At 32.4% G+C, this 26,398-nt stretch overlaps 3 protein-coding genes across 6 annotated transcripts in view; 2 read left to right on the top strand and 1 right to left on the bottom strand.

Moving 5' to 3' along the window:
- The window catches only part of LOC134246135 (dual 3',5'-cyclic-AMP and -GMP phosphodiesterase 11A-like), a 35,249-nt gene extending 29,018 nt beyond the window's left edge, over positions 1-6,231 (top strand). For 2 of the 3 annotated variants that reach the window (XM_062728417.1, XM_062728416.1), the window contains 8 exons: positions 244-351; positions 1,480-1,589; positions 2,250-2,340; positions 2,534-2,634; positions 4,368-4,509; positions 4,932-5,006; positions 5,507-5,590; positions 5,906-6,231. In XM_062728417.1, the coding sequence (XP_062584401.1) occupies positions 244-351; positions 1,480-1,589; positions 2,250-2,340; positions 2,534-2,634; positions 4,368-4,509; positions 4,932-5,006; positions 5,507-5,590; positions 5,906-6,031 (837 nt within the window). In that variant the 3' untranslated portion in view covers positions 6,032-6,231. The remainder of the gene's footprint in view (positions 1-243; positions 352-1,479; positions 1,590-2,249; positions 2,341-2,533; positions 2,635-4,367; positions 4,510-4,931; positions 5,007-5,506; positions 5,591-5,905) is intronic. The other variant, XM_062728419.1, reaches the window with a different exon arrangement.
- A 707-nt stretch (positions 6,232-6,938) lies between these two features.
- LOC134246117 (uncharacterized) lies at positions 6,939-10,906 on the bottom strand. Its single transcript, XM_062728392.1, has 3 exons — positions 9,460-10,906; positions 8,819-8,956; positions 6,939-8,171 (listed from the first exon to the last, which is right to left on the bottom strand). Exons 1-3 carry the CDS (start codon positions 9,710-9,712, stop codon positions 7,321-7,323), a joined length of 1,242 nt encoding a protein of 413 aa, XP_062584376.1. The 5' UTR covers positions 9,713-10,906; the 3' UTR covers positions 6,939-7,320.
- A 5,582-nt stretch (positions 10,907-16,488) lies between these two features.
- On the top strand, positions 16,489-20,864 carry LOC134246134 (uncharacterized). Of its 2 annotated transcripts, none has more exons than XM_062728414.1 (4): positions 16,489-16,570; positions 16,723-16,936; positions 18,741-18,872; positions 19,193-20,864. In XM_062728414.1, exons 2-4 carry the CDS (start codon positions 16,813-16,815, stop codon positions 20,857-20,859), a joined length of 1,923 nt encoding a protein of 640 aa, XP_062584398.1. In that variant the 5' UTR covers positions 16,489-16,570; positions 16,723-16,812; the 3' UTR covers positions 20,860-20,864. The 2 variants fall into 2 exon arrangements, with proteins under 2 accessions (XP_062584398.1, XP_062584399.1); XM_062728415.1 differs by having other exon boundaries at positions 16,494-16,570; positions 16,770-16,936.
- The last annotated feature ends 5,534 nt before the right edge of the window (positions 20,865-26,398 follow it).

The following is a 26,398-nucleotide window of genomic DNA, read 5'->3' as shown; positions in this document are numbered from 1 at the left end:
GCCAGCTTTTGACATAAAATCCAAACTTTGATATGTGATAAAGAAAAATCAGAGAAACTGTCACTAGTATCAAATAATTCATTTATGAAAAAACATCTTCAAAGTTGATTGCATATTAACATCCCGATACTTAAAACCATTAGGATATATAAACTAAAACGAGAGAGAGAGAGAGAGAGAGAGAGAGAGAGAGAGAGAGAGAGAGGTATATTTTTATCAATCAATTGTATTTTCTCATTTAAGGTACTGTGTAGATGGATCCTGACTGTTAGGAAGAATTACAGGAATGTTGCCTACCACAACTGGCGACACGCATTCAATGTCTGTCAGTTCATGTTTGCAGCTCTCAAGGTTTGTCAATTTTCGAATTATTTCAGATTTCTATCACCTTTTCACCAGCAATATAGTAACTATTTTGCCTTAAACTTGAATCAGTAGAGTTGGTCCATATGTTATTGAATGGCTCTTGATCAGTCGACAGAGGAGGGATGCTTATTCCTACCAGGCAGTTTATCCCATATAATGGATTGGTTTAACCTTTTCAAATGTGAAAAGAAAAAAAAAATATTATTAAGTCGAGGACTTGATTACTTTTTTCGCTTAATTAGTTGTGCATTATCACTCAAAGGAAAAGAGGATGTTTTCGAAAATCACAGTAAGGTTCACTTGTATACCTCCACCAATGGCCATAATGTTTGGACATGTACAATATATATAGGAACAAAAATCTTCTGTTGAGGTGATCATCGTGATCTACAACTTATTACACACACCAATATGAATACATTTAAGATGAGCTGTATTTTGATATCTAAATTAACCTTGGTCATCATTTCTACTGTCAATGTCGCCTTTGGCCTCGACTGTAGACAATAAATGGCAAATGATATACTAGTACTTTTAGATTTAGGATGTATTATTATGATTTTCACATTCATGAAATATGTGAAGAAAACGAACAGTTTTCAAGCTTAGAAGTTCATAAAACAATGCAAACATTGGAGCAGAGCAAAAACAGACCTCCAAAACATCAGAGGTGGGAACAGATGCCATGGAGGAGTGTGCATTCCCTGCCGAGCAGTCACACCAGCCGTGTGCTCCTTGTGATGATCGGAAGATAACCTAAAAAATCCGTCGTCAATTCACTGTGTAAATAATTGACTAACAATCATGAAAAACGTCAGTCAGCATTTGACTCAATGATAAATTGTATTTGCTGATATATCTACTGATGGCAGTGTTTTGAATATCAGTAAAAATGTTTGAAACCCGAATCTTCATGATATTTTAGAGTATTTATCTATCTCTATTCCTCCATTAATTTCCTCTTAAACAGAAATCAAAAGATTTAAAGTAGCATTTGACCAGATGTAAAAATTTTGAGTTTGCAATCCAACAATATCAGTTTTATGATGTCTTACCGTTTTGTTTGATCTTAATACCGAGTCTATTAAGAATTGTTATTAATTTTCTCTACAGAGGGCTGGAGTAAGGCGCCACCTGTCAGATAAAGAGAGCCTCGCTTTGGTGGTGGCGAGTCTCTGCCATGACCTTGACCACAGAGGGACGAATAATGCGTTTCAGCAGAAGTAATTTCTTTTGATGGTTATAATAATATGTTTGTAGAACAAAATGTATATGTCAGAAGTTTTTCTCGTCTATTTTAAGAGACGTGTTAAGCTATTTCCGCGATGAAAACAGGAATAGTTTAAATTCATAAATGCATAATCGAATACGTGTTCCAGTGCTACATATGTATTTTACTATATGCATAATAATAACATTTAATTACTTTTTCTTTTCTTTCACCTTTGGTTATTTCAATTGCCGAATTGATTTAAAGATGAGGAATTTTATCGTATATATTTATAATAAATTTTAGAACAATTTAGAATTATTTCACCGACGTTAATTTACCCAAAAAGTTTTCCTTCTTCATATTTTGAAAATTGATTTTTACTGTTCAATGTTAAAGTTAAAACATTAAATGAATAATTGTTTCAGTGCTAGATAAAAGAATTAAATTAAAAATGAATAACAACATGAATTACCCTTTAACTACACATGCATAAGTTGTGCAATATCATTTATTGTATATAAATAATTATTTTTTAATAAATCCTTTATATTGAAGATTTAATGTATAGATGAACAAAGTGAAGAACAATGACGACTTTTTTAACCAAACTATATTTTTGTTCATTAATTTATTTATTTATAAAATTGATAATGATAATTATAATTTTTAGGACAAGTTCAGCTTTGGCTCAGTTGTATGGAACTAAAGCAACCCTAGAGCACCATCATTTCAACCACGCCGTAATGATTTTAAATAGTGAGGTAAAGTTTTAATACAGAATAACCTAAAATATATGAAATGATGTGAAAAATAAAAAATAGAAAAATCTTATTTCCAAGAAAATACATTTTACTTTATTGTTTCGAGATTGTTCAATACTTAACCCAAAATATAATCTAATTTCAAAAACATTATAAATGCAATATGCCATTTTTCATTCTTTGTGTCATCCAGGGCCATAATATTTTTGGAAATTTTAATTCTGAAGAATACAGCGAAGTAATTAAATTACTGAAAGAGGCCATCTTGGCGACCGATCTCTCTCGACACATTCAGTAAGTCGTTATTTAAATCATTAAATTGATATAAAATGAGGATTTAGAAAAATGACGTTTTTGAACATATAACATTTATGAAGCTTCAATAAGAATTCACATAATGTGCAGACATACATATTTCAGTCAAAATACGATTCAATGGAAAGGTTATTTTTGCTAACAAGGTCATCAAAATGACCATAAATTTACTTAATTTATGCTACTTTAAATGAGGTTGTTGAAGTCCTTTAAACGTAAGCTTTTCTGAAAGAACCCTCAGAAGTAATTTCGTTTGTCACAATATAATTGTTAGTTTAGCTGTCCCTTATTGTATATAAATACCTAGTAACAAGGACCAAATATGAAACAGATGGACAGAGACTCTGTGGTATCTATAATTTCAATTTAACTGGGATATATCAAATCGACATATGAATGGAAGTAACTATTGTTAATTGACAAAACGTCATCAATATCAATATATCTGAATGACGAGTAGAGGGCTTTAGGGTTTTTTTTTGTTTGGAAGTTTCTGAATACATTCTATTTTTTAAAAAAAAAATAAGAAGACAGCGCGGATAATAAAGGAGTCCTATTTTTGAAAATGAAATAGACGAGTGAAATTAAACAAAGTATTAGCTACTTTTTTTAAGAAAGAAGAAAGTTACTTTAAAGGCAACCCATTTCAAAATTTATTATTAGAGTGATTTGTATTAAAATTTAGATATTTAAAAAGATGAGATTCAAATGTTAATTTACGACTAATGAAAATTGGAAGGTAAAATACAATACATTAGTAATCATTGTATTGGGTATTGGGTCATCAGTATGAGAGTATCTGTTCCCTATTCCCATCATACATTTTATCACTGGAGAGAAAAATCCCAATATAAATGTAAAATCTTTCAAATTGCTTCTGTGTATATGAGGAATTTTTAAAACAAAACTATTCTCAATCTCTAGTTTCCTATTAAGTTTATTGCATGTTTGTTTTATGTTTACTCTACTGATCGAAAACATTTTTATGACTTTGCTTTTGACATTTAAGTATATATTTACGACGTTTTATCAATTAAAGTCTGTGTTAATTTTCATTCATACGGTGAATGATTTGAAATTTCGAAATGAAATACAAGAACACAGGTACTGACACATTTGTTTTATATTTGGATGTTCTACTAGATATAGAAATTTGTGGTAAACTAACATCTTAAGTTAAGGATAAGTATAATGACTTTAACTTTTCTAATGTCATCTTCCTTTATTAAGGTAACAAAATACCAATGCCACTTGCATAAGTATGATTTTTATTTCTTCCAGATGTTGAGAATTTGCAAGAGCAACATTTAATAATCCATTTTCAATATCTAAACCGAGAGAGGCTACTAAAATAAGTTAAAATTAATGAGGTATAAAAAATCCTAAATCTCCTTTTAAGTTAACATATCTACAGTCTTTTGTTGTTATGATGAACTTGTTAGCACATGCAACTTGTTGTTTGCTCGAATGTTGACTGACGTTTTCCATGCTAATTGATAGGGCCGTTTTCGTACTCTTTGTATACAAATTATATAACCAATTAAAACAAAGACTTAAAGACAAGAGATATTTTGGACATGGAATGCTCCCTCATTTCACCTCAAGTATTTGCAGGGGTCTACGTTTGTCCTGCTTTCTCATTATTTAATCTTTACATTTATATTTTTGCATGTCTTAATGAAACAGTTCAAAAGCACCATTTCGTTTGACAGAGTGAGGAACAAATTTTTCGCTATGGTCGACTCAGGAATGAAAAACTGGGATGACAGAGAGTCACGTGACATATTACGTAGTATTCTAATGACAACATGTGATGTTGCAGCCATTACAAAACCCTGGGAAATCCAGCGAAAAGTACATACATTTCATTTGATAAGAAATCTATAATTAAATTATATTTAGAATAAAATTTCTCTTTTAAAAGGTAAATAGGAAAGAAATAATGACCAAAAATTAAAATATATATGAGTAAAAAAGGTGGATATGTATTTATAAATCGTCTTTAGAAACAATATATGCATGTCGACTTATATAAAAATACACAAGAATGTACGGAAAAATAAAACTAAAGATTTTTAAAGGAGGGGATAAACACTGCAGGCAGAGTGAATGGAATTACGATATGTCCTTCATTTGATTGAAAATTAATATTATATTCTGTATTTTGATGAAAATTGTAAAATAATATCCTACCGATATGATGAATTCCTTGAATTACCAATTTGTCAAAGATTGTGTTGACGCGTAATTTATTAGCTATCTTACACTGTTCCTAGGTCGCTGATCTCGTGATGACTGAATTCTTTGATCAAGGTGACAAGGAAAGAAACGAACTGAAGATACAACCACAGGTAATGATGCCTCTTCAGATAAGATCCAGTTTTGAGATAATTATGTAGAAAAAAAATTGACTGGGGTAACCTTTCCCTTTTTCAAGATAGAGAATTTTTTTAAGAATAATAAAACTAAAAAAAATATTTTAAAAAGATACATATTGTCTTGGCTTTCTTACTCTATTTAACAGTTTATGCAATATTTTTAACAGTGTACATATTTTTAAATAAATATTTAAGTCCGTCGGACGGGACGTTAAATGATGCCCCGTTTCAAGGATAACAACCCCTTTGGCACGTAAAAGATCGTTTCTCTGGAGTTCGAAAAAGAGTAGGCTCACTGGGGGCTGCCAGAGAAACCAAAAACTTTCAGAAACCGATTTAAAGTAATGGTCCGCCGAAACATGGCTGAAAAATTGCCGACTCGGCGTTAAACAATATTCAATCAATTAATCAATCTACGTTTACGTTTCACGTTCAATAAATTTTAAATAAAAATGCTATATTATTTTCATCAGGCGTGTATGGATAGAGAGAAGCAAGACGAGCTTCCAAAATTACAACTGAGCTGGATAGATGGAATTTGTCTTCCTTTGTACAAGGTAAAATAAATCCAATTTTGATACCATCAAATTATTCCAGAATTTTTTAATCTAACATTTTTGAATAACACGTTTCTACAATATCATTTCGTGAAATCTGAAAAGCAATTATTTTAAAAAAAATCATTCTCCTTCTAATATGAATTCATCGATCTATTGAAAGGTTTACTTTTAAGAAATTATGGGCTACATTTTCTCACTCATGATTTTTGCCAAAGCCTGTCGACTCTTATGTTCTCTAGTTTTTTATCTGTAAAATCCTTCGATTTAATGGCGTATACATGTTTATTAAGTTAATTATTTAAATTTTGACAGGCATTGTCAAACCTCGATTCCTCCTTTAAACCTCTGTATGATGCCGTACTCAACAACAGATCCTGCTGGGAAGTCCTAGATGCAGAAAGACTGGCAAAGGATGCTGCCATGCACACTGAAGTTTAAAATGTCACCGAAGTGTTCCGAAAAATATAACGCCATATTGGTTCAAAATGTAATTTACATAATATCACTTTACCGCACAAAACGAAAAGTGCATACTTTAGAATTTAAGTGCAATAAAATGTTCTACGTTTTCCTTAACAATTGTTGAAATAAAACAATGTTTGCTTTATTTTCATACTCAATAAAAATTCAATTGTAAATGTTTACTTTTCTATTTTCATTCCATCATTTGCCTCTTCTTGTGTCATTACTGACAATTTTATTATCCTTGCTAAGGGAAATTTTAATACTTCTAACAACTTCTTTATGGATGGTCATCATAATTTAACAATTAAATATATCGTGGGAAAAAATTGATTGACTTTAAAGATATTATGTAATTATTGCAAAGAATCTTTAATATGATTTATATTTAAACAGGCCATCTTCTTTGGAGAAATTACTGTTTTATTCTTCAAAAGTTATAAATAATAAACAGCAAATGCATTAAAACGATCATTGTTTATATATAGTTTGTGATAAAAATAATTTGCAGGTTTAAATCTTTTCTCAGAGCAAATAATGTCATTTTCTTTTATAAAATTTTAATATTTATTCATCTTTAAATTCATTTATAATTTATTTTTAGTATACATCATAAAATTTTCCTTTATAACGTGTTTGACAGGACGTCCCAATTAAATGTGATCAATGGATTTTTAAAATAATTCCCTAGAAGCACCTCAGTGGACGGATGAATCATTAGGTCATTCATTGTATTTGGTCAAATGAATCAACGGGTTTGATGGATGTTAATTTTATGTTCTAAACTGCTACTGTTAAGTGCTGTTAAATGTCTCTAAATCAATAACGTTCACTCAGAGGAGACGATAGGTGAAAATCATTTTTCATGAAATTTATTGGCAAGTATAGTGCTCTCCATTAAAATGTCAAACAGTGTCGTATTAACTGATCACAAATCATAACATTTACATTATATATGTTTATCAGAGTCCCAATTTTATAGGTCATTCATATTAGAGAAATATTTCACTAACTGTTTTAAAAATAAAAAAAAACTTTCAGTATCCAGAAATAAAAATGGCAATTTACAGCGCTTTTCTTTTCTGTTCCTTTAACCTTTTTCACTGTTCACAGATTATAATTTCTCAATTTTCCAGACAAAAGAAACTTTTAATTAGCTTTGGTTTGATTTCTGGAATCAAAAGATGGGAGTATATACTGCTAGAAAAGCTCTGAGTTGTGGTTCTAGATTGTTTAATTTCAGCTGATATAAACCAAAAAAACTGCTATGTACTTCCAGAAGAGGATCTTGGGCGACCGGAAACAGATGTTTTTTTCTCTTTTAAGGACCCACTTCTTTTCGGTAAGGAGTCGTCCGCAAAAGAAATTTTCTTAGGCTTATCTGTTGTCGCATCGTTTTCCTCTTTCTTTTTCTTCAATGACGACTTTCTGGAATGTGTTTTCTCTCCAGAAAAGAATTTTTGACCATCGGCATCATCTGATTTTGTCAGGTCTTGACGACTTTTAGATCTCCTAGTAGAGAGCTGATTTCGCTCAGCATTTGACTTTGCTCTTGCACACTTTTCTAATGAACCCCTTCTGGCTCTTGGTGACCTTCTCGATTCTGTTCCGACACTGTCATTACTAGGGTTCTTTTCAAAAGTCTGTCTGTCTTTTGATAATTTTCGAATGAATTTTGGTGAAGTTTCAGTTTGTTTTGAATTTTTCTCTTCAGAAGAAGTATTTGACGGGATATGTAATTCTCCCGGACTGTCTCTGTGTTTGGACCTCGGGGTTTCGCCTCTGACGTTAACTGTGGAACCACTTTGTGATGATGGATTGAGACCTTCAAACCTGTGGAGGTCGGATTTTGCTCGATAAATACTTTTCTGATGATTCATGTCAGTAATCGACTTCCGGGGTCGGCGAATGGAGGAAATGTATTCTGGGTCACCGACCCATATTGCATTGTCTCCTCCTTTGAAAGGGCTCTTCCCGCCTTTTCTTGCAGCAATAGGAGCATGCAATTTATTAATAAATGACGCGGCAATAACTGTGGCTCGAAATGTTGATGACTTATTCTGCAGATCATCACTGTCAGATTTGTTGCTAGTCCTTGGTGGACTGCCAGTTTCGTCTAAAAATGTACAAGATATCAAGGGAGTTTGAAAAATAAGTGATTTGGAGTAGGTTGTACAACTGAGAGTCACAATGTTTCTGCATATGAAAGACTGTACATGCACATGCTTAACACATTGAATAATAGTATTTGGAATCTTAATTCAAAGTAGATACATAACGTTTAATCACCTATATTTATTACATGCTGATTATTCATTTAAAAATTGTGAGTGAAACCTAGTAACAATATTTTACAGCTTGTAAGAAGACGGAAGATGCAACAAACTTTATTGAATGAAAACTGTCTATATATAAAGAAATTAGGTCTTAGAACACACAGGCTTTATACGACATGATTTTGAAACCTTTAAAATGATCAGTTGTTAAGGGAATACATAAATATCAAATCATGTTAAATAAAACCGCCACAAGTTAACTACAAGAGCGAGTGAAATAAAAACAAAATCAATAAAATTCATATTTTTACAAGTTAAATATAATTTGAAACGTAATTAAGGTAACTGGTATTTTCTGTTTATTGTTCATTTTTTTAAAAAAGCTATTTGATAAAGAACCATAATAATATACTATTTTATGAAAAAAAAAATTCAGATTTTGTCAGTCATTCAAAAAACAATAAAGACTTTATGCATAAAAACTTGCCTCTAGCTTTGTTTTTCAGTCGGGTTGGAGATCCGTATTTAGGGAGGATGACCAGTGGGTACGGATTGACCACCTCCTCCCGTTCATCTGACTCTTTCTCAAGGTCACACAGTGTACTCAAGGGCGTGTCAGGCTCTGCTAAAATATCAAATCAAAATTCTGTTTGAATTTTAACTAAAATACATAGAACACAGATACTGTAAGTAAAGTTGAACTTACGTATAATTCTTTGTCCATACTTTGAAAGTTTCGCTGAAAACGATAACTTTCTAACAAACATTTTGTTGTATGTATTCCTTAAAACTGCTTTAAGATATAAATACTGTAGTATGTCCTGTTTTAACTAAGTTCACAATCGGACATAAGCCATTATAAAGGATTCTCCCATATACATTTTTAATGAAGACAGGGGCAGCAAGTGCGTCTGTGTACTTTCTGGCAAAAATAAGTGTGATGTTTCCCTAGACTCCAAGACTAATTGTTGATAGAAATTTGTATCCATTTGTCTGCAAATTTATTTAATTCATATATGATACATGCACTGTCAAATGTGTCTACTGAAGCATCTAATAAGACGCATTTCGGCAAATCCTTAGTCATTTAATAAATATAATTTGAATTTTTAAAAAAAAGTCCCTTACTGTAAAGTGTAGAGTCTTCCAATTCGTCGTGCATTGTCTCTTGTTCCTGTTGCAAGCGGAGTAATATCTGCTTAATTTCATTTTCATCTCTCGAATGTTGACGAACAAAATAACTTCTCTGTTTTTCAATAATTTTCTGTCTCTTTTCGCACTCTAGTTTTTCCACACTATTTCTGATGGTCATTTCTCTCATGTTATGAGCCTCTAAAGGGGCATTAGGCTTAGGAATTTGGTGATCCATACCTTGCATCATTAAATATCACATAAAACCTCCACTCTTATATGCACCATGCAGTCTTGGCAATTGTTATATGTCAAGTTTTAATTTCATGCCCATTAGAAATCATTGATAATTTATCTCGAGAATAATAAATTGAACGTTATTTTTTCTTAAATATATATGTTTTCCCCTGACACTGTCTCGGGTATCCAAATTGAGACTCTTTGTTCATTTATAAACCTAAGTATTTCTGTATTAGATCTACATTCATCATACGATGACAAACAAAGGTTTGTTTCATTGTAAATGTAGGTTATTTATGAGGTTCTCCTTTTTTAACGGTATTAACCTTGAAAATTACAGGCTGTTTCTATACTCGAATTTCAATTTTACTGATATTTTATGAAATTAATTTGTGATCATGGGCAGATAGTCCTCAAATAATTGGCACAAATACACAAGATTGAAACTCAACATGCATTGTCATGAGCCGAAACACACAGGTAAATTAAATTTCCTATGAACAAAGAACCGACTTGAAAAAGAATTCAATGTCTATCCGAGTTACACATTCGGTATTTCGATTACTCTTTTTGAAACAAATTCCACAGATTTTGACGTTTTCAGCAATTCTAAAGCTGCAGATGAAATAATGATTTCACATATGTTCTCAGAGCATTAGACAGCCTTCAAAATTCACCTCAAATCCAAAACATCTGATTTCCTTGCACAAGATTCAAAATAATTTGAATTCTGCTTCAGGAACAACATTGATTTACTTCTTCACAACAAAAACTGTTCTTGCTCTCTTGGTTTCACATTTCACCTTCACTTGTTCTCTGTAATTTGCCCCGTTCGGCAGTACTCGGGAAAGTGAAGTAGTTTCTGTCAACATTAAATGTCTTTATAGCATTCTCATTGATGAGGTAATTTCAACTGCTATAACACCCGTATACAGTGCATCAATAAAAGGTTAATACCTATGTTCCATATCTGATGCTTATTCGAATATATTTATCCGGCTTTAAATCCGAAATCCCTAAACACCATTGTAAAACTCACTACTTCAAAATTTGAAAAATTCCTCTTTCCTCTTTCAAATGCAGCAATTTAGTATGAGATGAAAAACAGGACCAATGTTTAGGCAAACATATTAAATGTGTATCGGCAAATAGAACCATATTAAGAAACATTGATACGAAGAAACTTATGAATGTTATGAATATGTATATGAACATTAAATTCCTATCAATAAAACTTAGAGAGCCATGATATAATGATAAAGTGACATTTAAATACTGTTATATTAAATTTGAAAATTGACACACATTGTTCAGACATAAAGAAGAAAGTGGCAATTGTGTATCTAAAACACCTAGTCTCCCTCCCCAAAGGACCCTTGTTCAAAGGAGGAGTTCGTACCGAGTTTGACCCCAATACACCTTGCTTGGTAAGGTCAAAACTTAATATTCTTACTCTGTGAAAATTGCTTCTCCAAAATACATAGCCAAAACTATCAATATTAACTAAACACTGATTTTTATTGCTGATGTCAAAACGTTAAATTAATTACTAAAACTGTATAAAGCAGTGTTTTAATTGGTTTGCTATTTTCTCTATATTCCGTTGGGGAGCTATAGGTACTCGATTCAAATATTCACAAAATGGCATGTTGAACTTATCAATAACATTTTTTAAAAACATTCTCACAGAAACTCTTACTATTTATATAAAAAAAAAACGAGCTACAGAAATTACAATGGGTCAACATAAAGCAAATTATCAATTTACTAAAAGTGATTAGACATTCACTTTTAAATTTTTGAACGAACATGCACGTACGCGGGAGAAGGTGTTGAAAATCTTCTCTTGCTTTTTTTTGAGTGATTGATTTTATAATTTTATATTAAAATTCTGGGTTGAGACTAATTTATTTCAACTACATTTATATATTTTAAGATTTCATTTTATAATTTTTGAGTGAAATCATTCATATTTTCATTTTGAAATGTCAGTCGTCTTTTTTAAACTTTTAGTCAAAAGATTCTCGGTATGATGGAATCATTGATAACAGAAGAAAAATTCTGTTCAGAAGGAAAAGAGATAAATGAAATATATACATGTATGGAGATAACTAACAGTATTCAAGCTCAAAAAGTCCAGTAATCAATACAATTCCTTGGAGTAGAGCAAACACAGATCTCCAAAACGTCAGAGGTGGGATAAGGTGCCATGGAGGAGTGAGCATCCCCTGCAGACCGTTCAAACCCGCCGTGTGCTCCTTGACATCATCGTAAAATAACGGAAAATCCGTCGATGTTTCATTATGTAAAAAATGGACAAACAATTATTATGAAAAACTTCAGTCAGCATTTGACTTATTCGATAAATTGTTTTAGCTGACAAGGTCATTGTATTGACACTTACGAAATGACTTCAAACGAGACTGCTGATATTCTTATTTCGTCAACTTACCTGCCAATGACCTACTTCGTTTAGAAATTTTTCATACATAGAGCATGTTCTTGCGTATCGAATCATAAGTACCATATACAGGTGACAAAGGTATATTGCTGCATAAGTAAGAGAAGTTGGCGATTGAAAAGACAAAGGAATCACGTTTATCATATAGTTTGGTTGTTAGATTACCATTAACGTTTTTTTTTCAAGTAAAATACCGGTATCCAAATATGAAACAGACCAGTCAGTCTCTATGGTATTTTTTTTTTATTTCAAGTTCACTTGGATATATTGTATCGACATGAAGATGGAAATGACCATTGTTTATTTGAAAGCTATGTCCTGATATAGTTTATTAAGTGATCCCTTGGTTTCACCAACATAGAGGCTCTGTCCACTATGATTACTAGTGAAGTGTTAGTTATCAAAGTATCACAGGTTTTACGGTATTTCGAAGAATATTTTGAAAAGAAAACAATGGATCGGAAAAGGAATCTTCAAATATATCTTTTTTTGTATGGACTATTGGTTCTGTACCAAAACTAGGAACCTGAACCTGATACATGTGTATGTTAAATATACCTGAGGATTATCCGAGGGGCACCGAATGAACACTTTGAGTATGTGTCTCTTATAAACTAAAGAGTAAAGAGTGACACTTTTTATTCTGGGCCTGCCAGTATCATTTCATTTTTCTGTAGACTCATGCATGAATAGGTACAGAACGACAAGTATCCTCGGGGACAGACTGTCGACCAGCAGAGAAACATGTTCGATGATTAAAATGAAACAGATGAGATATTCAGAGAAGAGTAAAGGGGTTGTCTCGTTCCCTCTGTTCTTGTAAATATTATAAATTGGAAGGCGTTTTAGAGATTGTTAGGTCTTTCCACCTTTCTGTGGAAAGACCTATTGTATAATTCCTTCTGTTAAACTCTTTGCTTTTAACTATTTAACAGAGTTTTTTACCTTTTTATTATTTTTCTGCCGTGTGATTTTTTGTTTCAAGATTTATTTTGAAAAGATTTATAGTCTAATATTAATTATAAAAATTGATTATTGTAAAAGATGTTGTTGCAGTTGACCCTGCTTGACCTAATGTGATAAATATGTTTAAACAAAGACATAGTACCGCTACAGTTCGAAAGTTATTGCCCTTTCACAAGAAATGCTTGTTATCGCTACTCCTCACTCAGTTGAAAAAGGAGTAAACCGCAGAGGTATGAAACCTTTACGAATGTCTTCGACTAATTATGGGATAACTTTTAATTCAATCTAATTCCTTGCAAGTAATTAGTGAAAGTATCGGTGACCCCTTCAATTAAGAAAATAAAAATGCCTTTTAAAACTTTTTGAATTTTACAAATAATTAAAAAAATTCAAAACAAGAAGTCATAGAGACATGGGACCAACTGCATAAGATTCATTGACCTTTAACCTTAAAATTCATGTAAAGGTCAAAGGTCAAGGTCATTCCAAAAATGAGAAAATTAGCTTTTTTGTATCTCTTTTAACACTTTCAACATATACTTAATGTCAATTTTCATTAATATGTACTATTAAAACTGTTTCAAAGATTTCATTCTTGTCCCCTATTTTTATAAAACCTTTTAAAAGTTATTGCCCCTTGTGCGAAAAACCTTGTTATTCATACTCCTCCAGATAACTGTAAATGGAGATGTATCCTTCCTACACCAAACCTTATTGCACTAATATCTTAAGGGTCTTTAGACCTAACTTCACTGTATAAGTGCAAAGAATCTGATGACCCCTTATATGAGTTATTGCCCTTTAACTTCTTTATACTTACTATTAAACCTTATTATTATTATTGAAAACTATAAATGGTATCTCAGCGTACAGGGGTCAATTGCATTGTGACCCTTAATACTTTGACCTTGAATATTTTGTCACGATCAAAGGTCAAGGTCATTCCAAAAATTAGAAATTAAGCTCTTTTTATATCTCTTTTGTCTTTTAACATATGCAAACAGTCTCTGCATCATTAATATGTACTCTTAAAACTATTTCAAAGATTTCATATTTGTTCCCCAAGATTGACCCTATCAAAAGTCATTGCCCCTTATGCGAAAAACATTGTTATCGCTACAACTTCAAAACTGTAGACCGTAGAGGCATGAACTCTTCACTAACGTCTTAAGGGTCTTTAGGCACATCTTCATTGTATAAGTACAAAAGGATTTAATGACCCTTTATATGTTATTGCCCTTTAACTTCTTTGCACTTGTTATTTAAACTTATAACTACAGAACTAAAAGTCTTAGAGGCATGGGGTCAATTGCAATGTGACCCTTCCCCTTTTTTCTTGAAGATCTGATCAAGGTCAAAGGTCAAGGTCATTTCAAAAAAATTTTCTTTTTTTTAAATTTTCATTTTCTTTTTTTAAGCCATTTCCCTTAAAATTAAATTGGAGAGTTAAATATAAAACTATAAGAAATTTAAAAAGGTGGAAAGACCTACATTGTTCTGTGAACAATAAGTCTCCTAGTTTATTATCATAATTGTTCATTAGTATTAGTATCTCTGTGAGTGCACCTGTTGAAAAAAAAATTTGAGCAGGAACAATTGTATAAATTTGTCTCCCTATCTCTGTAAACTCTTTGCACTATATTTAACTATTTAACAGAGTAATATTTTACCTGGAAAACTGAATCTAATTTGGGAATTCCATCAGGGTTTAGAGGGTAAAGCCTACTCTACAAGGCCAACTGGAACTAATATTTTTTCAAAAGTATTCCTGTTAAAATTTTGTGCCTACCTAGTCACAAAAAAATGCATGAAGATAAACTGTTCATAATATTAATTATAAATAAATTGATTATTGCTAAATGCAGGAATGCACTGTGTTGACGTAGATTCATCGTGAACGGACTAGGAGGCGAGGTAGTACTTGACCTAATGTGATAAATATGTTTAAACAAAGACATAGTAAAATTATCTTTCTAACCAAATACAGTGTCTCTGTTAAAGTCAGCAATTGTAGCGTATTAAACAATTTAGTGCAGATAATATTGGGTTTTAATGTGGCATACATGCTACAGACTCACTATTCAAAAAAGAGGATTTTTGATGGAATGCTTTGAAAAAAACCTCATAATTGAGTATATATTGACAAGATCACAAGAAATTCTTTGAACAAAAGAACAAAAGTTCTCAAATTCTTTCACTGGATAACTTTAATAATTCAGATACAAAGTTAATGTCGTATTGCAAGTAATTAGTGAAAGTATTGCTTGGGAACTTCTACGGTACACCCCTCCCCCATATTAAGAAAATAAAAATGTCTTTTATTTCAACTATTTGACTAGATATTTACAAAAATAAAAAATGAAACAACTAGAGATCTTATGAGCGTTATGCTCACAGTCTAGATGGTATTCTCAGCTCTAAAATGAGTAAAACGACAATGGCATCTTCTGTCATACAGATCTGTGTAAAAGAAGCGTAAAAAAGAGGTCACAATATCACTAAATGTAATAAAATTCAATGTAATTATACCCCCCGCTTGAAAAGCGGGAAAATCATGAAATCACGCGCATGCACGTCTGTCCGTGCTGTCCGTCTGATTGGCTTAAACTTGGAAATCCGGTCTGTTACGCTTTTTTTTCCGCAACTCCTCTTATACTACTGAGTGAAATTTAATGAAACTTTCACAGAATCTTTATTACATATATTGTGCACCTCCTATTTTACTTTTTTATTCGACACGTATTTAGTTTCCCAGAGCAAAACATGGACCTTGCCATTTTTTGTTTACCTATGACGTCACATAATAGAAGCTTCTGGATAACATTTCATAGGACGAGTTATTCCTCTTTACACATTACCGTAAAACAATATAAAGCAACACATCGACATTATGGGAGGCGGGGGGTATTATATAGTGAGCTCATTGCTCACAGTACCTCTAGTTTTCATTAAATTTTATTCAACGGAGGGCCTATATGACAATTTACGAAAAAGAGATGGTTTACAACCCAATTTTTATGAAAAGTAAATAAAAATAGCCTCTTCCTAAAAATGTTCATTGAAATTCATGACATCATTACAGATATCGACAGAAGTAAATGGAATGTATGTATCTCTTCCCCTTAAAAAAGAAAAGGGCAACACTAGATATTGCAGCTAGTTTATTTTTTTACGTTTGGACAGTTAGTTTACTCTTATAAAATGTACAAACTTTCCAGACTCAGATTAAACTCGTAAAACATGTACAACCTTTTACCTCAACCATTAAAATAATTTTTACAATTGGATATCCAGTGCATGTATATAACTTCCTTCCTGAAAAGACATGTGATATTCATGACAGGAATGGAGTCTCGTAGGTGAAGCCCTGTAAAGATGTGTATAGTCTGGGCTGCCGCCATATCACTGGGGGAACAATACACAATTAACAATAGACGTCAGGTAATTATTCTTTTATTCTTTGAATATGTATGTAGAATGCAGTAAAGAATACAAGACAAATTCACCAGCAGATAAATCATTAAAATGCTCAACAAAATTAACAAGTTAATTTCTGCATGTGCATTAATGATGTTTTTTATTCATCATTTCAGTCAATATACATCTTGAAAAGAAGTAATTATTCTTGATGGAAAAAAAGTCATCGAAAATAACCAGGTTGTTGAATATGCAAATTAATTAGAATGCAAAAAAAGGAAGAAGAGGACCAAAGATTGGGTGAACTATACACAACAGCAAAAGCTGAAATTGAAGGCGAATTATGGACTCCAAAGTTCACTGATTCACCACTTGAAGAATCCACTTTCGGTTTGTACAACATATTGTTTATACTTTAACAATAACGACTTGTTCAGAGTAGACACATTTTTTGCTAGTGAAGGACAAAGTTCACAAACCCGACGGATAAGGCAAATCTAAATAAATGTAACATTATTTTATACTGAGTATATTGTAATATCAACGAAGTAAAACATCTGTTCATGAATATAAAAATGTGCGCAACAGTTGTACAATTTTGGCTGTGCAAATTCTATAATCTTTATATACCGGTACATGTCCTTAGTCTTTGAGATATCAATTTTTTTCAATTGATTTTTTTTCTGTCACACATACGAGGGCTGTTCAATAAATAATGTCCTGAGCTCCATGATATACAACAAAGCAATCATATGACATTAAACTTGACTTTCTCTTATGACTGAATCTTTAAAGAATTGATTACTGTTTATGTGACCACTTTTCATCACATAATTTCAATTTGAGAAGCTGGAAAACAAGGGCTATTCGATACACTGCAATAAAAATGAATGGTAAAGAACCAGTTAAGTAGAGTGAAATAAGACGCTTCATCAAAGCTGCAGAAAAACTAGTTAAGAATCCCAAAGAAATATTCACTGAAATATGTGAAATTTACAGCAACCAATATCTAATTTATAGACAAATGAGTAGGTGGATTTCAATGAACAAAAATTATATAATAGGCATCAAAAATGGGTACCGTCCTTGTCGACAAAGACTCACAACAACCAATTTACTGTTTGCCAAAATTCAACAAATTATCACTGATGATGTTTGATTGACTTTAAGACACATAGCAAAATTGATAAGCATCATTTTGGGGTAGGTTATACTGTTTTAAAGAAACATTTGACAGTAAAAAAGCTTAGTACTCAATGGTCATCCTATGTTTTGAAAAATGAGTGAAAACGACAGTGTGTAAGAATAAATAAATAATTATTTTAAAAATCAAAACGTGTACTTATCCACGTTTGTCTGAAATTCAAATGGATAATGAAACTTGAATTCAAACCCTCAAAACAAATACACAATAAGATGCACTTGACAAAAACAGCCAAGGTTTGAAAAGAACAAAGGATTGCAAAAGCACAAAAACATTTCATACATCATTTTCTTGAATATCAGTGGTCTTGTTGTTCAAATTCTTATTCGGGGAGGCAGTTCAATTTTTGGAGAAGTATAAAATGCAAGTTTTTGCAAAAAATCGAAAGGTTTATGAAAGGATGGAACCAGAAACATGAATCCACTACATTAAATGTCTTCATGACATCGTCCAAACCGACACGCCATGAAGAGTAAAGGGATTTAGGGGATAAATTAATAGTTAATGTTTTGTCACACCAACGATATTCGCCAGATCTTTCAACCTAGCTTTGACTTGTTTCATTTTCCAAACTAGGAAAAAAAACAGCTTTCAGAAAGAAGAATTAAGTCAAGGAAACCATAGAATCTGCCATATTTCAGTATACACTGTACGACGGGCCATACTTAAAAATGTGTTCTAAAAAATCTGAAATTGGATAAAAATGTAACGAACATGTGTTTTAATTAAAAAATGAATATTGTTCAGTGAAATCATAAAGACTTAATCATTGAAAAGCGTTTTTTGTTTCTTTCCCGAGCACCGAGAACATTATTTATTGAACAGCCCTCGTAAACTGTATGCTTTAGTGGCTTATATCGCAAATGTCAACAGTTTAATCAATCAATAATTAACAAGTTTCGAAGGCTCTACCTAAGGAATACATGTATCTATTATTTGACTTTAACTATGTACTATGTATATAACAACTTTTTTGATTATAAAATACAGTGGACAGTACACTAGAGGATGAAGATGTAGAGCGAGGCTCGGACATAGTGGACATAACTCTAAAGACCAGTTCTGTGCCAGACAGTGACTCGATTTCACAGCTCAGCGCATCGCTTACAGATTCTGCTTCAGGTACTGCATGATCTACCTTGATCCTGGCAAAAGTTGAGCTGGAATTGTCCCGATATTATATTTTTAATGAATTCATGTTATTGATTGATTTGAATAAAGCGTTATAGAACAGATTTTTAGAGATACATATGAATTCACAGCGTCTCCAGAGAATGTTATCGATATAAACAAAAGCTAGAACTTTTATTACGAATACAAAAGTTCCATTATTGCAAGTTAAAGTTACAAAGATTCAAGATATTATGGAACATAAATTTCTATTGCATTTTTCAGAATCTTTTAAAACAGGCAAAGAAACATTTTTTTGTTTGTTTTTTCAGATTTTGAGGTGTCTTTGGAGTATCCGCAAGCTCAGTTCGCACTGACTTGCGCCGTTTGTGATTCTCCATCAGAGCTTTTCTGTGACGTTTGTAAGGTGCGTATTTGCAAACTCTGTGTCACCGAACATCTCAAGAATAAATCGACAAAACACAATGTGGTCGCTTACAACGAAAGATCTGGATGTAAGCCTTATTGCCATAAGCACCAAAGTACAGAGAGTACATACCGCTGCAATAAATGTGCAGTGTGCATCTGCAACGATTGCAGCAATATGTTTCATATGCTACATGAAAAAGTTCTTATAGAAGAACTACTGGAGAGTCAGACTACAAAACTGTTACAGACTTCGATCGAGTTGAAATCTGTGTTAAAACCTGCTTATCTTCAAAAGATAGACAATGTTAAATTAAAATTAAGCAATGCAGTAAAATTGTATGATGCCATCGATAAAGATATTTCCTTATGCGGCGAGAAATTACATAGAGAAGTTGACTTCGCCATGGAGTCTTTGAAGTCTGAGGCAAGAAAATATAAACACGATCATCTTACTGAACTTGAGCACGAGATCTTAATTTTGGAAACCAGATTGAAGAATGTTGACGAAGCTCTGAAGAAATGTGAACAAGTTTTGACAACTCCTAGGGAATTAGCAGAGTATTGTCCAAACATAAAACCCCTAAAGACAATACCTGAAATGACAAATTTTGAAATGCCTATTTTCACACCTGGCAAGGCAAATATTACCAAATCAGATGTTGGTCATTTGTCCAGTTTAGTAAAATCAACATGTCCATCTGCAGAAATCAAAGGAAAATCTCCGAAGAAATCCAAGAAACTAAAGAGAAAACCTACCCTTGAAGTTTCAATTGCTGTGGGGGAGAGGTATGTGTACGACGTTGCCTGTGCTTCAGAATCTTCTGTATGGATGTGTGGAGCAGGTCTCATTTACTACGACAACAACGTACGGCTGCTGGAGAAAGACGGGAATAACACAGAGACTTTAGAATGTCCGATGAATCCAAAATATGTTGCCTTGAAGTCACCAACGTGTGTTCTATTTAGTGACCATACTGACAACACTGTCAAACTCTGGTCACGAGAAGTACAGAAGGTTTTGATCACGACCGAGGACTGGACCCCAAAAGGACTGGTGGTCACGTTATCTAATGACGTCATCGTCTGCCAATATAAGAAAACTGAGGCGGCTGTGTCAACTGCAGCGTTGTCAAGAGTCGTGAGATACGATGACAAAGGCTCGGTGATTCGAAAAATGGAATTCAATGGAGATAAACGAATATTTCGAAATGCTATCTTCATTGCAGAAAACAGAAACTTTGATATTTGTGTATCTGATGAAGAAAAACATTCTGTTGTCGTTATGGACAAACTGGGCAAAATGCAGTTTGTCTACAAAGGCAACATCAAATCAGGCAAGTATCAAAGTTTTAACCCAAGGGGCATCAGCACGGACAGTCAATGCAATATCCTGGTTTCGGACTATTTGAACTATACGATCCACGTCATTGATCAGCAAGGGAAGTTCCTTAGCTACTTGCTGAGAAGGGAAGTGAAGTTTCCATTGGGTCTCTCTGTCGACAAAAACGATAAAGTTTGGGTTGGCGAATATTCAAATGGAACAATAAGTGTCATCGAATATTTGTCGTAGAGAAGCTCGAGTGGACTTTTTTTTTTGAAAATATAAAGAGAACTCTCTTCAAGCATGAAAAAGATTACAGTTCAATATCTAATTCAATAATTGTAATAAATATTACGGTTTATAAATATATGTTTGAGCTCCGTTTTAAAGTAAAGAAAGATTTCAGAAGAAAGTAAAAAATGTCAGGAACTCTTGGTGAAGAGGAGGAAACCCTATAATGTTATGGAACTTGTGTAACAAACGCATCCTATAAACTCCATATGAATGGAATACTACAAAATACTGGAGACTGAATACAAAGAACCCCTCATTCATATTTTGTATATGAAAAGTATAAAATTATATGTGCTCTATATATGAAATAAAAACACATTCTATTGCAAAATTATTTGATTTATGGATCTTTTAGAGCAAATTAGCGAATATCTATTGATAGCAAAGATTGTGATAAAGGACTATAATTATGTTAAATAATCACTTATAACAAAAAGTTGATAAAACGAGTAAACAAGCGAATATCAATTGATAGCAAAATTTTTGATTAAGGGGTACTGAGTATACATGTAAAATATGTTTAATACTAGTAATCACATAATATAATGACAAAAAATCTTTTAAAACAAGGGGAAGAAGGTATCTGGTAAATAAAATGACATTGTGTGCAAATACACCCTATTATTGAGTTAAATGTTGACTGACTTTTTTTCATACTAATGTTAGTTTTTTCAAGATTATTCCGTCGTTCCGATTATGTCAAGGAGCACACAACGGATATGACCGGTCAGCAGGGGATGCTCACTCCTCCATGGCACCTTATCCTACCCCTGATTTTCTGGAGGTCCGTATTTTCTCTGCTCCTATTTTGTATTGTTTTATGGACTTTTGATCTTGAATAGTGTTCGTTATCTCCATATGTTTCATTACACACTAAATTGTCCAGGGTTTTTTCCTGATCATGACAAAGAGCACTGGATAGGTGTGACCGGGACACCGGTCGTCAGGGGATGCTCACTCCTCCAAACTCTGTTTTGGAGGTCCGTGTTTGCTCTGCTGCTGATTTGTATAGTTTGAATGGACTTTTGAGCTTTAACACTTTTCGTCATCTCCATATATTTCACAGCAAATTGCTTAAGACTTATGTATTCTTTATTTAACGTAGGAATCCATATTTTTGGTGTTTGCACCTCCACCCCCAAAAAGAAGCAAATAAACCAAACGCACCAAAAATAAAAATAATCGTTAATATGTAAACAGCTTTGGATAAATTTTATAGAAGAAATGGACATCGTATGATAAATTTAAAAAAATGGGAAAAGTCTTAATCTTATAACTTTTTTGGTTAACTTTAATTATATATAAAGTTAAATTTCCACGATTTTCAAGAATCTCACAAGTATTGAATTTATTTTTATTAATATGAACTAGCATCTTCACACCTAAGTAGGACAAAAAGGACCATTTATTTATACTTTACTAGCTAGTTGATCAAGATGGGTTTATCAAAGCCCTTTTTGTTTTTTGGAAATTTTATATTTAACGCATGAATTAAATTATGATCTTCATTTTCAATTTACAAAAATTGGATCAAAGTACGTTAAATTACCTTTTATTACTAAGATTCATATCTTCTGTTTTGAAAAATAGTGTTTCAACGGATTTTTAAAAATGTTACTTCCTGTTATGAGTTGTGAAGTATAGTGATTAAAGTATGTGGCAGTCTATAATAAAATTTTGTTTTGTATGTGCTGATTATCGTTTTAAGCTAAAAATTATATTAAAATATATCTAACTATCCATGGAATTACTTTGAAAAGTCACTATGTTTGTTTTATTTGAATATAATTTATATATAACTGTTGTTTATTTTCCGAGTTTCTTAGATTTCACAAAAAATTAAGTAACATGAAGGTGAGAATAACAAGTGATTTAAACTTACATTACAGAGGTGTGACTAGAGGGAGCAATCATCCCTTGTTGACTTGTCACACCTGCTGTGAGCGTTTTGTTTTAATGAAGTATACGGAATATTCCTCGGTCAAATTTAGTTTAAAATTAAAACAAAGGCCTAACTAATGGTATGAAACAGGTTAGCCAAATAAATGTACGATCTAATAAAGGGTTATATTTTCTCAGGAGGTCATTATAATAACGACCGTAGAATTTACGCTAATTTTAAACTAGGTTATACAAACTCCTGTAACATCAACTTTTATGTGAGTAGCCTGTCTGGCTTTATAAAATGAACTTACTCAGAGCATGTTCATGAGAAGCAAATAAGTTCGGGAACATAAACATCATATGCACCTGATAGGGGAATATTACTACATAAACAAGGACAATTGTCGATGAAAAACCCGAAGTGATTCCATTTTATCTATGATAGCTGTTAGTTGGCCTTTGGGGTCTATAGTCTGTAAAATTCCAAATATCAAACAGATATGGCAGGCGGTTTGGTGTGTCTTATTGAAATCTCACTGTTTTTTCGGGATTGGCTCCTTGCGTTTTAAAAATTCTTTCTGAAACACTGATAGACACATTTAAAACTGTGACTATCGTTTGATTATCGTTGTTTGATGTTGAGTCGACAAAATTTCAGCCACTATGTGAAGGAAAGATTATGATCGAATAACTTTCACATTTAATCATGTGACTTTTTTGCACTCATATAATTATTTTTCCTGGCACCAGAAATGACACAAAATTCTATGAAAATCATAAGCATTAAAACTGAGGACTTTACAACGCTCTATATAACCGTTTCCAAAGTTAAATTAAATTACAGGTATTCATCATTGACATCTGCTTTTTCAATAAAAATGGAACTCGTGAACCAACTTATCTTGTCATAAGTTATAATATTGTTTTGTTTAAATTTTTAAAAACATTTTGATTGTACACAAAAGTAATCTGAATTTGGCATTAAATGATGCTTAAGTTATATCTAGGTGTTTTGGGGAGACCAGAACATACATCAGAGGTGGGATCAAGTGCCATGGAGGAGTGAGCATCCCCTGCCGAGCGGTCACACCCGCCGTGTGCTCCCCAGCCAGGTTTGTGATGAGAATAGGTAGAAATTACTTGTGGAAGGTTGTATGACCTGTTGAGTAGACATGAAGTTCCAAAAAAAATTTGACGAGTTTGAAGTTTTCAGTTCCATAATTGTATATATCATAAGGTTTTACCTTAACATGTATTTTTACCCAAGTATGCTAATGAGAATCTTAACGCTAACAGACACCCAGCTGTATCCGATACTGAATGAACCACACAACTTATACCATTACCTGACATAAGTAGGTTCTGTTTTAAATGTAAAATTTCTTCCTTCTTTTGCACAAGGTCATTGCATTCATTTGGTTTTAGATTTAAGTATTATTGTTATTTGGCCTAATGGGCAAACACAGAATACATACCTGTTACATGTATAATTATTAACATAATACATTTAAATGAGATTGCTTATTATTCATAAAATTTACACTGAAGACAGTTTTCTTGTTTCATCAACTTATATATAATGTTTGTCAATATTTTATCTATTTTCGTTTTAAAAATTGTTATATCAACTTGTTTGTCAATATTTTATCTCAACAGCATTTGAATGATATACCGTACGTATTTTCTGACAAGGTCATTGCATCGAAGGAAATGATTACTTTGATTTGATATTCTTGTTTCATCCACAGAACTTGCGAAATGATGACATAGAAATTGTTCATACATAACCATACTCTTGCGTATCGAATCAACTGAGAGATATAAATCTCGGAAGAAGGTGAAAAGGGTATATTGCTACATAAGTAACGGAATTTGATGAGTGAATCTTAAAAGTGAAAGTTATCACTTTAATCTTTTTGTTAGGTAACTATTAACGTCTTTTTCTACTAAAATATCCATGTATAAAACAGATGAGTTTGACTTTGTGGTATCTTTCATTTCACTCAGCTCTGGATACCAGTATACCAATCTAGGCATTCATTCTGAATTTGTATCATCTGTCCTTAATATTTCTTTTGATATTATACTGAAAAAAAGTATTTCCAGGTGGTTTTTTGTACATTATTAAACAAACCTACAACTTTTTAAGTCATCCATAAATTCATACAAGAAAATAAAATTTAAATTTTGACTAAAGTTTATTTTGAGTGTTTGGTCCTAGGATCACTTTAATGCTGATACTTCCTGTCTTTATTTATCACAGCTAATTTGTATCCACCTCAATCACAAAAAGCCTTTGCTATAAGCCCCCCCCCCCTACATCCTTTTTTTTCATCACAGTTGAGTTTTTTGCTTCATAGTGATATTCCCATCGCACCTCTGTACATCTGTTCAATTATGACGTCGGTGAATTGTAGCAAGCATGGTTGTCTTTCTTTCTCTCGATGCTACGAAAGAAATTGGATCTCATATACTTTGTGCAGTTGAGTGATCTGTTCTTATAGCATGTACGATCTACTTTACATTACTCTGACTCAATTTGCAATCAATCCAAAAAATTCTTAACATTCTGCTAGACTAGACAACTTCAGTAAAACTCTTGACTTGCATGCATACAACCTACAATGACTTCTGTTTCTCAATATTTCACATTATTTGATGTGTTTCTATGGCTAAGATGAACAAATAATACCAGACAAAGGTCTTCATTGTTCTTTACTTGCATCTTTTCTGTATATCTTGTGTTTTATCATTCTTTTCATAATTACCTTTCATTCATCTTAAATGATGTCAGTAGAATATCATTACTTGGTAAAACCTTGATAGATTGATGTATAAGTGGGTTCTATAAACATTCGCAGGTGTATGAGGTTCCTTAGAACTGTCTCATTCTGTGTCTAGAAAACGTCTAAATCCTGAATGGAGCAATAATATTGCCCGTTTTGTTCTATGGTACATGCGTCTTATCTTGTAAGCGTTTTATGCCTGCATATAGGAAGAGCAGCTTCTTTAAGGACGAAACTTCGTTGAACTCCATGTTGATGGACAATATGAAAACTATCTATCCTTCTGAATCCAATAATCCAGAAGTGAAAAAAGAATTTGTTATATTACTCGATCAGTACGTACTGGTCCCTGCTGACAAAGCAGAACTTTGTTTGTAAGGCTCATTATATGAAATGTATTTTAGAGGAACTTGGAATTAATTTCTAAGGAGGAAATTCTTGAAAACCATATGTAAATAGTGAATATTTTTAATATTCCAAACAACCAAATGAATTTGAATTACCATATCTATATTGGACTCCAAAACTTCATAAAAATCCTTACAGAGATACACAGCGGGTTCCAGTAAATGTTCAACCAAGCCTCTTTCTTTACTCCTCACTAAGATATTAACAGTAGTGAAGGAGAAACATCAAGAGTACTGAGCAATAATATATTCAAGAAATGTTGTAAATCAGATGTGGATACTAAAAAATTTCAAGGATCCTTTGGAAAATTTGATGTCACAAAATTTTACCAAAATCAAAAGCATTAAATCTTACGTCTTCTCAAATTTATAAATAACCTTTCTTCACGATAAATTTAAGTCCGGTCTTTTTGATGT

This window comes from Saccostrea cucullata, unplaced genomic scaffold, assembly GCF_032062105.1.
Source record: "Saccostrea cucullata isolate Sc308-1 unplaced genomic scaffold, CSIRO_AGI_Scuc_v1 ctg47, whole genome shotgun sequence".
NCBI classification, from domain to species: Eukaryota; Metazoa; Mollusca; class Bivalvia; order Ostreida; family Ostreidae; genus Saccostrea; species Saccostrea cuccullata.
This window is presented reverse-complemented; position numbering and strand designations above follow the sequence as displayed.

Coding starts and splice junctions, on each gene's coding strand:
- LOC134246117 (XM_062728392.1), bottom strand. CDS start 9,712: ATGATGCAAGGTATGGATCACCAAATTCCTAAGCCTAATGCCCCTTTA. Junction 8,957..9,459: donor GGAAGACTCTACACTTTACA/GTAAGGGACTTT, acceptor TTGATATTTTAG/CAGAGCCTGACACGCCCTTG. Junction 8,172..8,818: donor ACTGAAAAACAAAGCTAGAG/GCAAGTTTTTAT, acceptor GTACATTTTTAG/ACGAAACTGGCAGTCCACCA.
- LOC134246134 (XM_062728414.1), top strand. CDS start 16,813: ATGCAAAAAAAGGAAGAAGAGGACCAAAGATTGGGTGAACTATACACA. Junction 16,937..18,740: donor ACTTGAAGAATCCACTTTCG/GTTTGTACAACA, acceptor TATAAAATACAG/TGGACAGTACACTAGAGGAT. Junction 18,873..19,192: donor GCTTACAGATTCTGCTTCAG/GTACTGCATGAT, acceptor TTGTTTTTTCAG/ATTTTGAGGTGTCTTTGGAG.